Source organism: Aphis gossypii, chromosome X, assembly GCF_020184175.1.
Source record: "Aphis gossypii isolate Hap1 chromosome X, ASM2018417v2, whole genome shotgun sequence".
Lineage (NCBI taxonomy): Eukaryota > Metazoa > Arthropoda > Insecta > Hemiptera > Aphididae > Aphis > Aphis gossypii.
In genome coordinates, this window is record NC_065533.1 from 22,802,381 (window position 1) to 22,820,299 (window position 17,919).

General features: G+C 23.5%; 1 protein-coding gene across 4 annotated transcripts; it reads right to left on the reverse strand.

The window, feature by feature from the left end:
• Window positions 1-17,623, reverse strand: LOC114120672 (aftiphilin). Of its 4 annotated transcripts, none has more exons than XM_050206493.1 (9): window positions 17,374-17,623; window positions 17,168-17,302; window positions 15,682-17,105; window positions 15,445-15,615; window positions 15,222-15,362; window positions 15,081-15,141; window positions 10,584-10,649; window positions 9,235-9,455; window positions 1-267 (listed from the first exon to the last, which is right to left on the reverse strand). In XM_050206493.1, exons 2-9 carry the CDS (start codon window positions 17,295-17,297, stop codon window positions 256-258), a joined length of 2,226 nt encoding a protein of 741 aa, XP_050062450.1. In that variant the 5' UTR covers window positions 17,298-17,302; window positions 17,374-17,623; the 3' UTR covers window positions 1-255. The 4 variants fall into 4 exon arrangements, with proteins under 4 accessions (XP_050062450.1, XP_050062451.1, XP_050062449.1 ...); XM_050206494.1 differs by lacking the exon at window positions 1-267 and adding an exon at window positions 4,963-6,464; XM_050206492.1 differs by lacking the exon at window positions 1-267 and having other exon boundaries at window positions 4,963-9,455.
• Window positions 17,624-17,919: the final 296 nt, after the last annotated feature.

Consider the following 17,919-nt stretch of genomic DNA (forward strand, 5'->3'; position numbering starts at 1 on the left):
TCAAAAACCGGGTTCATGTAAGAATATATTTTCATTTTTCCCTAATTAGGGATAATGAGGATTATTTTGTTGTTCCCGATTATTAAGAAGAAAAGTTAAGGTGGTTTTTATATCTTTGACCTCCATAGAACAACTAGATTCACTTTCTTATTATAAAAAAATATTGCAGTTGAATATTAAAACGTTTTTTCTTCTATAAAAAGTGTCTTCAGTTTTCAGACACACAAAAATAACATTATTGTAAAAAGAACATATTCATTGCTCCGCCTGAAATTAAAAATAAATAAACACAAATATTATTGAAAAATCTAAACATTTATTGATCTGTTTAGAATTTTAAAAAAATATTTATTTAAAACCATAACATACATTGCATAATACATATTGCCTGATTCCTTCATAAACCAATCATTCTAAGTGTCAAATATTGATGGTATAAGTATAACAATGGTAAACGTGCGGATTGATCTACTGCACTCCCCCCCCCCAAAAAAAAAAAAAAACACCGCATTATATATTTATCAATAGTTAACTTCTAACACGGGTAAATTATCTCTCCAAAAATGCATATTTCCTCAATTTATAATATTGATGACATAAATATTGTTCATATATCAATAGAAATTAGCCAAACAAGTTATAGAAACAGTTTGTTCAACAACTAAAATGTATAGTATCGCTAATCGATATATGTAATTATTAACAGTATTCTATTTCATTATCTTGTTATACAGTGCAATTGTCGACATTATTATGCCTTATTGTTCCTTGAAGTGTCGGTGATCAAAATGCGTAGCATAAAACTCAATGATCAAAAATTGTATTTATTTACGAACATTGTCAACGTCACGTGCAATATCGAAATTAAATATTATATTGAGACGTCTAGAAAAATACTTATCCTGACGGGTGAAATCGAATCTCGAAGTATTGAATTTTTGGTTCAGGGGTGACCAAACGCCCGATATCAGACCGTTTCGTAAGTTACCGTTTATATTTGACGGCCGAAAAATTTACGTGTGCTCCATCATGTTCTTATATAATAGTGACTACTGACTATAGAGGCGTGTGTCCCAAATTCACTTAGGTAATTGTAAATCAAGTACTCTAGCATACTTTTAAGTTATCGGGTGACCGATTACAGTATATCACTATATCTTGTTGAAATTGGAGTTTGAGTAAACTAAGTAGGTACCTATTTAATGTAGATAAATGACAAGACTTAATGATTATTATGTTAATATACTGTAACAAAAATAAAAATAATATAAATACAATATACAACTGGAATTCATCAGGTACTGTCCGACTGTATACTGCACACTACATATCAGTGGTGGATCCAAAAGTCACCCAAGGGAGAGGGGGAAGTCGAATTTTCAAAAATAAAATTACTTTTTTTCTGTTTAACCAGTATTGGAGATTAATTATGTGCATTATTTCACCAATACAACTAATAAATCTGAAATTAATAACCTTAATAAACAATAAATAAATGATAATAAATAAAACTTATTTTTACTATTTATTAATTAAAAAAAAAATGTGACTATTGGACCAGATTTTTCTTTGCGTTTCATTTTTATCGTAAAAATAAGTTTAAAATAGGAACGACTAACGGTAACGGCGTGTTGTTTTTGTTGTGAGTCGATAAATGAATAAGTACCTATTATCGTATAGAAAACTAATAAAAATAGTATAATTACCACAGCCGCCACGACCTATTTAAGTTTGCTATAAACAGACGAAAACAACGATGGTGACGATAAGCTGATAATAATATCCGTGGCGAGTGTTCGAGAAGTAGCGTAACAAATTGTCATTGCTTAGCTAAATTAACTTTATATTGTTTGTTGATAGTGTTTATACATACCTTACAAGTGAGTTATAATAATAGTTATGAACATAATTTGGTTTTTTTGACATTTTATTTCCTAGCTTTGACACACAGAATCGAAAATCGTCACGTAAAAGCGTTACGAAAAAGCGTTACGATTACCCAGCTAGTTACTACCTGGTTACCCCTGGTAACGGTTTCCAAAGACACAAAAGACATAAAATAAGGTTTATTTTATCCGTCATATCTACTAATACAGTAACACCTTTTTAAAAAGTAAAAATGTTTTAATCTTTAACTTAGAGAGTTGTTCTAATAGAAAATTGAATTAAGTATGTGTTTTTATAAGAAAGGAAAACCAAAAATAATTACATGATATTTTATGTTTTTCCACTGAACGGAAAACTATATCTGAATCATATACATCTTTTTAAAATAATGATTTAAAAAATTGTATCAACCTACCTACTATGTTAATGTAATTATTTAAACCATTTCTAAAATAAAATATTTACCACACACGTTAGGTATTTAATATACAACTATAGGTAGGCGACTATGATTTATTTATGACATATTCATTTTATTACTATACAAGAAGATTATATTATATATTATTTAATTAAGTTGAATTTATTCAAATATCAGTTAATTTATACATTAAATGATTTAATATTTTAACTATTAAATCGTTTTATTAAAATATATGCATACCTACTTACAACTAATGCAAATAAACCACATAAAAATAGAGAAAGTTTATTAACTACATAATTTGTTTAAGCAAGATCATAAGTTATAACATTTCATGCAAGGTACCTTCAAAATAAGTAAGCATATATTATATATATATTTTTATTTTAAAACATTTTTAAATGAAGCACTTAAAAATCTCTTACCTCTTTAATCCTAGTAAAACTTTATAACTCAGATAATTTCACTCAAAAAGTTATAAAATATTCAATAATTTAGTTTTGCAACCAATTACCCAGGTATCTGCAATGTGAAGATTTTATTGATATTGATATGATTCAAGCATGTAGTTCTCTATACATTTACTTGAAGTTGTATCAGGAGATTCCTTGTATAAATACAACTTAAATTTATATAATATATTAAACCTTGTATGATCATGAGCGTCCCCAGACATTTTTCTAGGGGGGAGGGGACAAATTTTTTTTAATCTGAATACATAGGTAGACCTATTTTTAGAAGCTTATTTTTCATTGGTAATTTAACCAATTGCTGTGGATATAACATTATTCTAGGGGGGGGGGGGGGCAAGTGCCCTGTCTTGCCCGTGTGTATGATATTAAGTATTATAATAATTATGTAATTAAAATATTGATAATATTAACTTTGTGTGGTAGGTTAATGTTTTATTTTACAGTGAATAACCACATTCTGAAATATTTTTGAGTTTCAGAAGTGAATGAAAAATCATTCCCATTTCATACAAAAATAAATTTCATAAAGTATCAATATGCGGTCATTTATTAAAGGAAATAATAAAAAAAATTAAGACTTAATGCACAAATAAATAATGTATTATTATCATTATTACTTATTCACTTGCCTACTATCTATTAATTTATTACCTAATATTTCTGCCAATATTTAAATAGCCTATTGTTATATAATAGTAATTTAAAAAACTAAGTTTAATACTTGTCATATAAACTTTATACTAATAGTAATATAAATTAATTATAAAATAAACTTGTAATAATTAATAATGAAAGGCGTCAGCGCAATGCCTGCACAGTGCGTCAACACTGTCTTTGCCCAAAATCGATTTTAGCTTGCAATGATTTATGGTTTAATTCAAATTTAACACTTCCATTACACTATTATACTTATTACAGTGATATAAATGTTCAATCACAACCTACTATACGCAAGAATTACTTCTTCAGTTTTTTTTTTTTATTTTAATTTAAAATTGTTGGGTTTGGTCATTACAGAAAACAAGTGTTGTACAGAGGAAAACACTTCTATGTGTGTTTCGCAATTTTTGTGTTTCTTCTTTATAAGTTCCAAATTTCTATTACCTACTTTTATGAAATCAAAATTCCGAGGCAGCTGATCCGATTTAATGTATAATATGAAATAGCAATAATAGGTTAGGTACCTATCGTATGTACTATGTAGAGCGCCACTACTTTCGTGTTTTTTTCAACGCAACATCTAATATCACGCCTCGCAATTAACACTCGACGGTAAGATACCTTAACCTAGAACGGGACAATATTAATAATGTCGTGTAGACTATTGTAGATCATAAACCTCAAAGACAATTACCGCATTCAGGTAATAACATTATTTTAGCGCAATATGATAATATAAAAGACGCATGCGTAAACTTTTATAATAAAAATCGACACATTTCAACATCGTCACTGACGATCAGTTATACGAGTGATAATATTGTAAATATACAGGCAATAATATTGTTCACCCTTCGTCGATTTAATAACAAAATAAAAATATTTTGCTGTTTAAGTAAAAAATTTGTATTAATAAATTAATTAGCTAGCTATAAAAACTTATTTAGAGCCAATTATAATTTATTATTATTGAAATAATTCTGTTAATAACAATTAACTTATTAATGTTTAATTTTACCTATTATATTATATTAGATAATTGTCTAAGCTGTCTAATTCACATATAACTGTAGCGTAAGAGCGTAATTTTGTGGCCATATTTCTCTTTCTAAAAGGAGGAGTAGGAAAACACTTACTAGTATGTTTAACTGTACAAGTATGTTAAAAGTTATTGATACCAATTGGATAATACTATAAATAATAAATTAAAAAAATATTAAATACTATATAATAAGCCCCATCTCTATTTAAATATTATTAATGGTTTTCTTGATTTTAATAATAGAATACTGTGTACCTAAATTATAATGTATTATATAGTATATGTATACCTACAAAAATTTCCTCAAGTGTCAGGTAGCACTAAAATATTTTTCATTGTCACAAGTTCATGAACACCGAGAGAACATTGTTTTGATAATACTTATATTTTTGCATAATAGGATAGTTGCAATACAAAATATGATTACAAACTATATAGTATACACATTACACATAAAAAAAATGAAACTATAATACTTTGTTTTATAAACCAAACATAATTATATTTAATACAAACAACATTATCCAACAAAATTAATTATAATAATAATAATAATAAAAATAATAATAATAAATTAATAAATAATCACTTAGAGCAAACCTTAAACACAAAAATTCATTCAAACTTCAACAACATATTGTTAATACATCTAATTTAAAAATATAAGGAATGTTAGCAGTCACAATATTTTTCAAATTAAATTTGGGTTACATAATTATTACTATAGTTAAAAAAAAAAAAGATTATCTATAGTGTTATATTTACAACCAGATAACTAATATAAGAATCAACATTTCTAGCAAAAAATTACAGAGTAATTAAAATAACTCTTATTTTGTCTTACCTACCTAATTTATTCAACAAACGTTTAAATATAAGACATTTTGGTTTATCTTATCTTATTTTTTTAAATATATTACAAAATAAAACTGACAAATTCTTTTACTAAAAAATAATAATTTTTTTAATGAACAGTGGAATCATATTAATAAAGGCTAATATAAAAGAAAAATATATACTACTGGTAAATATTACTTACCTACTGTCAACCAATTAATTTAAGTACTTCGTACATTACCAAAGAGATCAAAAATTATCAATAAAAATAATTTTAATGTAATAAAACTAATAAAAGGACGGATTATAAAGACCTAAATGTATAGAATTTCATAAGAAAAATATTGATAAAATAAGTACAAACATCTTGATCAAATTTTGCAAACTTTTGTCAATCAAGAAATAGCTTTCAATATTAAAACTTTTACATTTTGTATGGTAACTACAAAAAATATTTATATTAACATACTTCAATTACCTAAATAAATGACTGATTGCAATTTGTAATTTGCAACATAACATTAAACAATTATTAACACTTAAGATATTAAATATTGATAAACGTTGTTGAATAAATGTAAGTATGTTAATATTTATGTATAACCACATTAAACAAAAGATAAAATACATAATATCATAAGTATACATTCAATTATTTGAAGAACAAATCTTTGCTATTGACATATTAACCGTTATCAAATAAAATACATTATTGCTACACCAGTCAGAAATTTTTTAATACTTAATTGAATGAAAATAAATTAAATATACCTTTTAACATTTTAACATTTATAACTTTAAAACAATTATTGTGGTATCTACTTAAAATAAAATAATTTAAAAATGATTTAAAAATTTTTAATTATAAAATACTTTTAGCCATTAGATTATTCAAAATACCTAATATCTACTTTAACTTGATTGTAGTTGTCAAGAAATTATCTTTGTTGTAATATTTAAAAATCTTAATGCATAAAAAAATAATACTTCATTTATCCCTTCTTTATTTAAAATAAAGAATCATAAATCACAAAAAATTGTAAGTCACCAATATTTTCTAAAAAATAGTTTTTAAAATGTACTTCTTACTGATTTTTACAAGTTGTTTATAAAATATGAAAAGATTAAGAATAAAATATCACTAAATAATTAATACATTCAATTTTATTTGATATAATATGTTAAGTCAATTGCAGTGGCGGTTTTTGGCAGCGAGGCAAGTGAGGTGGCACATTACATAACATATAAAAACAAATAATTTATAAATGTTATACTTTATACCTACTATTAATGTTCACTCAATTTCAAGCATATGAAGTTGTTAAATATTATCAATCTAATAACTTTCTAGCATTTGAAAATATTTTATTTTAGACAAAACTACTTATTTTTATTTTTTGAATTGATAAGTGATTAGTATCAAGGTATTTATTAAGTGTGCACACAAATAACTATGAATTTATTAAGTCATGGGTAAATTAAAAATAAAGGTTTTACTACGAGCATTAATTATAAACTAAACAACAGAGCTTAATTAGTTTACATGCAAATTTTATGTAAATAAATACAAACACAAAAAAGAGTAAAAAATGAACATGCAACTCACAAAATCAAAATAGAAAACTATTGAATCAGTCTGGCTTACTAATAATTTGGAAATATGAACCAGAAATATTATTGTTTATATTTAATACAATATTAACAAAATTTATTGATTAATATTCATTGTACTACTTAAAGCAATATATATTTTTTAATCGTTTTAGTTAAAGTCATATAATGTTAAAAAAATCCTTAAATTGAAAATAAAGTGAAAACCGCCAGTTAATGCTAAAAACAAGATATTACAGTGGCTAAACTTTTTCATTAAAACAAAATAATATTAATTGAGCATATTATTTTCATATTTTTACATCTATAATGGTAATGGGTAAAAATGTATGAATTCAATCTAATATTGATATATTGATATTAGGTACCATGAATATTTAGATGATTATATTAAGACATATCCATACATGTAATAACAAAAAAAAGGAATGTAGTTTTAAAATTATGACTTAAATATAACCATTGGAATATGGTTTACAAACAAAATATGAGAAATATTGAAGAAAAACAATAGATTGCACAAAATAAACCTTATAATAAGAAATTTTACATATTATGTTGTATGTATACTAGAATTAATATTTATTTGGTACATATCTAATAGAGCCATTAAGACTAGATGGGCAACCAAGAAAAAATATTAATGAACAGACCAAAATATAATATAGAGTGGGGAAGTGAAACGAACAATTTAAAAAATAAGTTTTCTCAACAATAAAAAAAAAATAATGATAATAATGTTCTCTTATTAACTATTATTAATTTAATAATAATACATCATTAAACCAACATGAAATGGTAAATAACATGATTTTGTTGAAAAATTGTTTTATAAAAATAATGACAGTTAGTGTCTGCTTTATCGTAAGTGGCATTATATAATTCAAGGAAGATAAAAAGAGTGCTTAAGAAGAGTAGATAGTTATTTTGAGGAAATGGTTATTATAAATTAATGACAAATTATATACTCCATTCTAATACATTAATAATTAAATTTTATTTTATAATTAATGTTTTAAATTGGCTGTTTTGGCTGTTTCCCCACTCTATATAATTTAAACATATTAAACACAAATATAACTCATTTAAGTTAAGTTTATACTTATATCATATACACTAAATTGTTAAAAATTATTTTTATAAAAATTATAATTTTTTAGTCCATTCAATTATCTTGATATTTTAATATATAATTAAATATCTATCAACAACAAAAATAGTTAACATTCCTTGCAAAGCAAATTCAACAACTATAAGCCATTCCATATTTATTTTTTTTTGAGCAGTTTGTAGAGTTCTATAAATCAATTTAAATTTAAATTTTAAAGGAAAATCATTAGCTATTGTTAGCTTTACCAAATTGTTAGAAAAATAATGAACTAGAACATATGTAATAGCTAGGTATGCAGTCAATAGCTTGTAGTCATAACAATGTTAAATGATGATGTAGGTATATCAATTTTTATCTGATATTGATATAATTATGGGTATTGTTAAAAATACATTTCCATAATTACAAGTTTTTAAAGAACAATATATTTATAGAAAAATTTGAATTATTTCAAAAAGTATACTGTAGAATGTAATATTATATTATAAAATATAATACATACCTAGTCAAGAAAAATTTATGTAATTGAAATTAGTCTATTAAAACTTCAAAGCCGTAACTTTTAATTTATTGAAATTTTAATAAAATTTATAGAAATCTCTGCATATTAAATGAATAAATAATTATGAAATACCAATTAAGGTCTTGCATGCTACATAAGGACTAGAAATTGAATAATAATTATTATTATTTAGTAGCACAAATATTTCTAATGTATTTTAAACTTAAAGCAAATATGAACTTTTTCATGCTTTATTATTAATTTAACAAAATTTTAAATTTTATAATTTAAACAACTTAAATTAATAATACAGTTAAAAACATAAAAAACAATTTTGTGTCAATAGAAAAAAAACCCTAACTATTATGAAGATAATTATCTTTTTAACATATTGGAATTAATGATGATGTTTTACGTTTATAATAAAATAAATTAACTAACAGGAATACCTAAGATAAACGATAAATGATTATTTAAATTAATTTACACACGAAAACAATTTGGACAGATTAGTTTAACTTATTGCACATAATGGACTTGATTTCAACTAGAAAAAATATAAGATATTCTTTCTCGCTGCAGTGATCTAGCATTCTTATAAATAATTGTTGATAAAAAAAAAATGAATTAATTCAGAAATAAATTGTTTTCTCTTTCTAATATTACTAAATAAGGTTTTTGCAATACCTTGAAATCAGGCAAATTATCCAAAATTCTTTGTGCTTCATGACTAACTGTTGCTATGAGCGAACTTGGACTTTCAATAGTGTCTATTGATTGATTGTCAGATGATGACGGCAATGATGTATTAAAAAACTCATCGAATACATCTATACTTTCTGGACTACTTTGGATGTGAGTATCTTCTTCTTTTACAACCTCAGATGTTTTCCATGTTTGAGGCTGAACTAAAATAATTAACACAAAACAGAATATTAAAATAAACCAATGAAGTACAGATATTTATAGATATTATGTTTATTATAAAAAAGAAATAAATACTACAAAATTTAATTTATGTTTGAAAGTGAATGTATAACTCATTAGTTTTCAAAATAATATGAGTATGTAAATTTTAATGTCAATATACAATGATGTCAATTATGTATGTATATTTTCACAATATGATTGAAATTTTTGTTAGAATAATTTTAAAGAATTAAAGTGAAAATAAGATTTACACATTTAATAAAACCATAACAATATTATAAAAATGTATACTTTTTAAAATAATTAAGGCAATTTTTAATAATAATAGTATAGAAGATATAATTACAATTTATATAACATTAAGTTTATAAAATATTATCTTTTATCATTAATTTGTTATTTATATAGTTATATAAAAATATCAATAAATGATATTACTCATGATTATAATTTATAACATTATAATCAAAACATACATCTTATTATTTAAATTATTAGACTATAATTTTAAATTATTAAGTTATACCATAAATACTATTATAAAATAAACTACCTCAATTTTATATGTAAGATCACTTAACATAATAGCAAAGCAATGCATAAATGCATATGTACTATACCCACATATTATGTTGTGTCCATCTTACAAAAATAAATATACAATATAGAAAAATTGCACTCAGCGTGACTTATTTTAAGTTGTTAGCTTTTAATATTAATGTAAATTAACCAATTAACTAGATTAAGGTTAAAAAGTAATATCATTATAATGTTATCAGTACTTTTATGTTAGTTTCTTTTAATATTTCAATTATTCATAACAATTTTTAAGTTCGAAGAATAATATTTAAATAATAAACAATTTAAAAATGCTAATAACTTACTTAAATTAAAATTACATAAAAATTTATAAATACAAATACAGATAATGTTACTACCTTAAAGTTTGATAGTAAATCAATTTATTTCAATATTAAAAAGCTAGCAACATAAAATTTATTCTGTAATTGGTATATTTTACAATTGTTTGATGAAGAAACACATACTGGTATAGTATTTTAAGAACATTATTTTGTTACAAACTAAGCAAAAACAGAAATACTCACGAGCATTTGTACAGCATGGTGCAAGTGTATCAAGGAGTTCAAGATCGAGTAGCGACGTATGATTACCTAATTAGCCCACAATAAATGCATGTTTAGGTCCACCACCAAAGTTAATAATTATTTAAAGCATAATAAAAAAGCAAATAGATTAATAAAAAGCATTATTGTCAGGTTACCCCATTACCAAATAATAATTTTAAATATTTTTATATCCTTAACAAAAACAATTTTATTAATTACTAGTTTTACCTATTTTAACACTAATGTTGGTAAATATTATTAAGTTGGCTTAACATGAGACATTCAATTTTAATTTACATTAAACAAAAATTTAAGAAAATTAATATTTAAAAAACTTAAAAATATTTTAATCAATTTTTTATCGAATCATAAAATATGTTTAATAATGCAATTGACCAGTCAAATATAAAAAATTTATACTGTTCCACATCCAACTGAAAAAATATATAATAAAAATGTGAATTCTGAAGAAACATTACATGTTTTCTACCATGAGTACATGGTTTGGGATAGGTTTGGTCATAAGAATGAAAATTAAAATAAGTAATAACTAATAACTGCCTATGCAAATTGTCTCAATAATTGTAAAGAGGATAAAGTGAATACGCCACAATTTAGAGTACGATAGAAAATTATATTTTGTTACATACAAGGAAATTTTATCAGGATGCTAAGATATAATTTCAAGAATAGATACTATTAATATATATATTGTATAGTGTATACACTACACATAATAATTATTGACAAAGAGTCTTGTGAACAAAAATGATTATAATTTACATGTAAACATTACATATATATTATTGAAAGCTTATAAATTCATCCCACATAACTATAAGAAAAAAATGTTTGAAATGTGTAAAATGTTTGTATAGAATAAAAAAAAGTGAACAACCGAAAGTACAAAAAAATTGTATCTTAATATAAGTGTTTACCAATGCCAATAATTTAGAATGATTTATTAATTTCCATCTATCATATCTTGTGGCTAAAAAAAGGATAAATATAATAATTTAACATTTTTAATAATTCAGTAGGTATAGGTAATGACTAATGATTAATAGTGAACACCTCTTACCACACCAAATTTCACTAAATTAAAATGTAGTTAAAAAGATAATTTAATTATTGTTTACCTATGATAACATGTAACAGTTATGTAAATAAAAATTAAATAATTCAACAATTGCATATTATAAAATTATTAAATATGAATTTAAATACCTATTGTACTATTGTTACCTAACTGTTTTAAATTATTATCAATGATTAGCTGAAAATGTCAAATTATTAAGTAATTTGAAAAATATAATGTAGTTAATAATTATCAACATTTAGTATATGTCTTACTACTCTTACTACAAGTTTTATATAATTTATTGTGCACATAGTCTACCTCATTTCAATACAAGGCCATCATACTGAAATATTTAGTGGTACCTCTTAGCGTGATCACACTGTATAGATACAAAAGAAATTCCAAGCAAATAATACAATTTATTTATTATGATATTATTAGGTATAGGTACCTATACATTATAGGTACACTGTTAATCAAAATAAACTGATCAATGATATATTTAACAGATAAAAAACTTAATTTGTCTTTACAGGTGTCTACTTACAATTAATTATACTGTAAAATTTTATTATTTTTAATAAATTTATTGTTTTTGCTAATTGCCAATAATTAAACAGTATACAAGTTGTTAGACATCTAATTAGTATTAAATACTAAGCAAAACCAAAAACCATCATCTAAATAATAATTTATTAAAAATAAAATGCTCAATACATATTTTATTTTAAAAATTACATACGATGTTAAATTATTTTTAATTTTATGTTAATGTTAAATGACAACTTAGCAATGTGAATAATAAATATTATTTAATAACTCAAACATTTTTATATGTATACAATGATTAAATAATTAAATAATAGCAAAATGAATACTAATTTAAAGTATAAGAAAAAACTAACATTTCGCAAAGTAATCTATACTGTATTTAGTGTTCTTAGCCATCAAATTATTCACAAGATAAAAATTTAATTTAAAATGTATAAAATATTATATAATTATGGTCAATTATTATTAGTATTTTTATTTTATATAAAAAGACAAATGTAAAACATAATCTTGGTTTTATATGCCCTTAATTTTAATGACAGTTTTAAATAATCTTTTAGATTCTGAGATGATTGATGAATGTATTAATTTAACAATGATGTTTTTTTTTTGTGTCTGTACACACGATAAATAGTTGATAAAATGTTTAAATTTTCAAAAATAGAGATGGTTTAGGATAGCAAGTTGTATTAAGTTTGTACTTTAAAGAAGTAAAAACTACAGTACTTTTTTTATAATTGGGAAAATAAAAAAAAATAAATAAAGAAAATGAATTTTTATGCAAATTCAATTTTTAATAAAATTTTTTTTTTTTTTTTGAAAATTTAATACAAGTTCCTCATAAGTTTATAGTTTCTAATTTAAAAATACTATAGCCTATTATTTTTATAAGCATAATATTTTTTTTAAGCGCTTAAAGATAGAATTTTGATAAATTCATACAATTGTGGATATTAGTAAATTATTTTAGTTACTAATATTAGCAGGGCTCGGATTTAATAGCACTAAAAATAACTAAAATATGCGGGGATAATATGCCTTTAAAATCTTAAAACAAGCGCTATAATATGTCTTAAAACACAATAAATAGCAAAAATAAAAATTTATTTTGTTCACAAATTAAAAAACATTGTAAATAATAAAGAATAAATAAATATATAAATAATTTATATTACAAACTTTTTTTTTTAAATATTAGGTAATATTACTTGAATATGTTGATTCATTAAACTAGAAAATATAAATATTTTTGAGTATGGAAACTATTCAAAATTATCAGAATGTCATGTTTTATAGTTTCATACCATATAATATAAATTAGTTTAATGAAAATAGCAAAATAAAATTTCATAATTGAAGTCTCTGGTGCATAAAACAAATTTATAGTTTACTATGCTATTTTTATCTGTATCCAATAAAAATTAGCAAATGCTATAAAATCCGAGGCCAGCTAATTAGCAAACATGTTTGTTTTTATATCTAAAATTTTAAAATGTAATACAAGGATTTTATAAAATTTTCAACCAATGTATAATAAAAAAAATTCTACCAGAAAGCCAAATTAATTTTTTTTTTTGAGCATTTCAAGTTTTAATTTTTATACTTCATATTCAATCATAAAATAATTATTTCTTCTGAAACAATGTTTGATATTTTATTGTATTTCATATAAAAATAATAGTGGATACTTGGAACTTTTACTGAATATTTATATTATAACTTTCATAGTATGGTAATATTTTCAGTTTCTTCTAACTCTTTTTGAGCCATTTATAGGCATTACAAATTTTTAAGTTTTTTTCTATAAATATTAATAAAAAATTATTTGGTAGATCAAAATTTTGAAAATTTAATACAAGATCCAACAAAAGTTATTTTTATATCTGTATAAAAATATCAAAAATACATAAGCACATTTTGTAAAAACTTTTTCTTTTTATACCAAAGTATGAATTTCAAATGTGCACAAAGTTATTTATTTAACAAATAAATAACAATGTTAATTATTTTGTATAATTTAAAAAAAAACATTATTTTTTATGAGTAATTAATTTTTTTAGATATATTGTATTTATAAGAATTTTATTAAATGTAATGACATTTTTAATTCATTTTAAGATTTAACTATTAATGCTTTGAATCTATTTTTGCTGTTTTTTGATATTAACAAAAATATAAAATTAAATTTTGAGTTATATAAATTAATATAGGTGTGAATGTATATTATTATAATAAATTAATACTAAATTACATGAACCTACCATAATACTAAAAATAAAATAAATGGTTTTAATAGCTATATTAAAAACATATGACAAAATATATTTAGTGAAATAGGCGAACACACAAAAGGCCGCCTCTGCTCAAAAATTGTCTATACAATAAGTTTTCTTATACAATGATTATCCTTTAATTCTAATTTAACATACCAATAATAGCGGCTAAATTGACACCTAATGTACAGCAAAACAGTACCCACTTCCCTACCTTTATTCTTTTTAGATAATTTAGCATTATTAAAAATTGTTTAAAATATCAAAATGTTATAGCTTTTTTTTTTTATTTATTTGATTCCAAGAAAACACAAGATGTTTTAGATTTTTTTAGTTCTTCTATTTTATGTTTATCTAATGTTAAAACTTAAGAAAATTCAGTTTAGATATTATGTGGTTAAAAAAAATCAAATTTAAAAACTTTTGCAAAATGAATACTAGTAATTAATTATAAATAATTTATTAAATATTTTAAATTTTGAAAAAAATATGTTTCAATATTAAAGATTGACAAATGGTAGAATTTATTGTAGGTACTATTTAGATTTAAAACATCTATGGAATACTTACAGTCCAATGGGTTTATTAAACCACTGCTTTTCCAGTCAAATTCAGGATCCGGTACTGTTTCCTTTATTATAATAATATATATAAAGTTTATTGAGCATTTTAAGGATATTAAGTTTACTAAAAAAGTGAAATTAAATTCACCTGCATTGGGCCATTGGAAAAAGATTGCGATATTTTTGTATCAGTTGTGTCATTGTTAGAAGCTTTTAATGGTTCCAATGGATTGTTAGACATGTTTGCAGCAAATCTAGGGATTTTTGGGTTCCAAGAAGCACCATACAACTATCATATTCAAATCCATATTAATAAAAAATACCGAAATATTTACAATTAAATCATTAGTATAATTTTGTATTGAGCTTACTATGTTCCTAGAATCAATTGAGAGTGAAGCAAGAAAAACATTATTCGATTCCGATTTTGTCCAATTATAGTTAAGGGCTGGACTTGAATCTACATCTTTTAAACCCTGCCACACTTGAGACTCATTCAACTCATTTTCTAAGATTTGTAAATCGGTTTCTTCACATAACTCCTAATAGATAATAATAGAAAATTAAAATATAGATAAATGTAATACAAATAAATAAATAAAGCTTACATAATCTCCTTGAAAAGCATCCTTACAAAACTGTTTATAATCGAGTTGAACATGGGATTCTGAATCTAATATTGCATAATTTTGTTTTAAATCTTTAACTTGATCACCTGATGTAGTATAACCAGATTCAAAATCACAGAAGTTGTCATCATCATCAACATCATCATTATTAATTATACTATTTTGGTAATCAGATTTCAATATTGAATCATTACTAGTTAAACATTGCACTTGTTCAACATTGGAATGTTTAATCTCTACTGTATCATTGAAATTTGGTATGCAAGTTTCATAGTTACAGAAATCATCATCATTGTCACTTTTATCACAAATTATTTTTTTTTCGGTAGTAGAATTTGAAAATTCATGAAAATCAGAGAATTCATCATTTTCGGAACCTGAATTATACTCAACATTAATTTCATTATTTTGAAATGTTGTACAACTAGGACTAATTGATTCTACATTTTGTTCTATTTTATTTTCAACTAATGTTTCAATATTTTTCAATGGTTTACAGTTTTCATTATTAAAATGTGTTAAAGGTAACTTGTCAACATATTGCTGGTCAACAGTTTGAAAATCTGAATCTTCAATGATTTCATGATTTTCTTGTGATGTTCTATTTGGTAAAGGCACATTTAGAGTATGAGGCAAATTAGTTTCAAAATCACAGAAATCTGTATACTCTTCTTGATCATTTTTAATTATTTTATTGTTATTGTTATTATTAATTGATAAATCATCAACTAATGTTGCATACATATCATTAGATGTATCAGTGTCACTTACATCATTTTTCAAATTTTCTAATAAAACATTTTGAACACAATTGATTTGATTAGACGATTCTTTAATATCTACACATTCTAAATAACCATTAACCAATGTTTCTTGATTAGTAGAATTTTCAAAATTAACATTGGTTATAGGCTGAAATATCTCATTATTTTCATTAACTTCAGAGTTATTTAATTGAAGTACTAAATTTGGTAAATGCTGTGGTATTATATTATTTTCTACTTTTGCCGTGTCACAAATATATTGATCAGAAGTTACAGACAAGTCATCATCAATTATTTTCCTATTATTATCTATTACATCTTCAGAGGATTTATTATGTTTGATCTCTGTTTTACAGTCTATTTCATTAACATTATCACAACTGTCATTGGTTAATTTATTTAAAATTTCACAAGAGATGTCTTTTTTATCTTTCCATATGGATAAATTGTTTTGATGTAAACTAGGTTGTTCTTCAGATAATGATGATTCAATAGAAACCTCATTCTTTATAATACTTGAGGGCCATTTTGACAAATTGTCATTGGAGTTTGTTTCAATACAAGCTACTGGTTTATGAATTATATCACCATCATAAGGAAGAGATAATACATCAATAGGATTCCATCCGCCATCTGGACCTTTATGCATATGAAACGTAATGTTAATCTCAACACAAATACCTACAATTTTAAACACTTACTTAAACTAGACTCGGATGGCAGTTCCAAGGCCAGATGAGGATAGTCCATAAAATCCTCATCATCTTCCCAATCCAATTTAGTCATGGGAGGTGGGGTTTCGGGTATTAGAGGTGGTATGTCATCAGACATCTTAACTGGCAAACGTCATAATTATTATAATTTTTTTAATGCATATTGGATTCGATTATTACGCGCAGGTACTTACTAAAATTTCGAAACGGACATGTCACGTACAAATAAAACTGAAGATCAACTGAAAAACACTCAGTACGATGAAAGTTGCTTTTATATTTCAGACACGAATTAACAAAACTAAAGTAATTAAAATAAAAAAACTGACAACTGACAACTACAAACAAAAAAAAATAATTAATAATTCAAGTTTAACCAAACCCGAAATTCTTTACGGTCACGACTACTTAAGCACTAATCTGAAACACCTCGATTATTGGATTGTAAATCGTAATCATTACGTGATAAAAATTATTATATACAAAGTGGAGATTCCATATGTGAGTATAACCTTGGTCACAGTATCATATACGAGTGATTAGAATGTTATCGGTTGAATGATAATATCACAAAATAACAAAATATTTATTATTGAATATTTATCTGATATTACTGATATTAGTGATATTCTAATGGTATATTAAATAATAAATTATAATAAAATGTATACAATTTAAAATTGAACAATTGTGAAAGCGTTTAAACATCGAATAATTATCACAACAATATATCTTAGTAA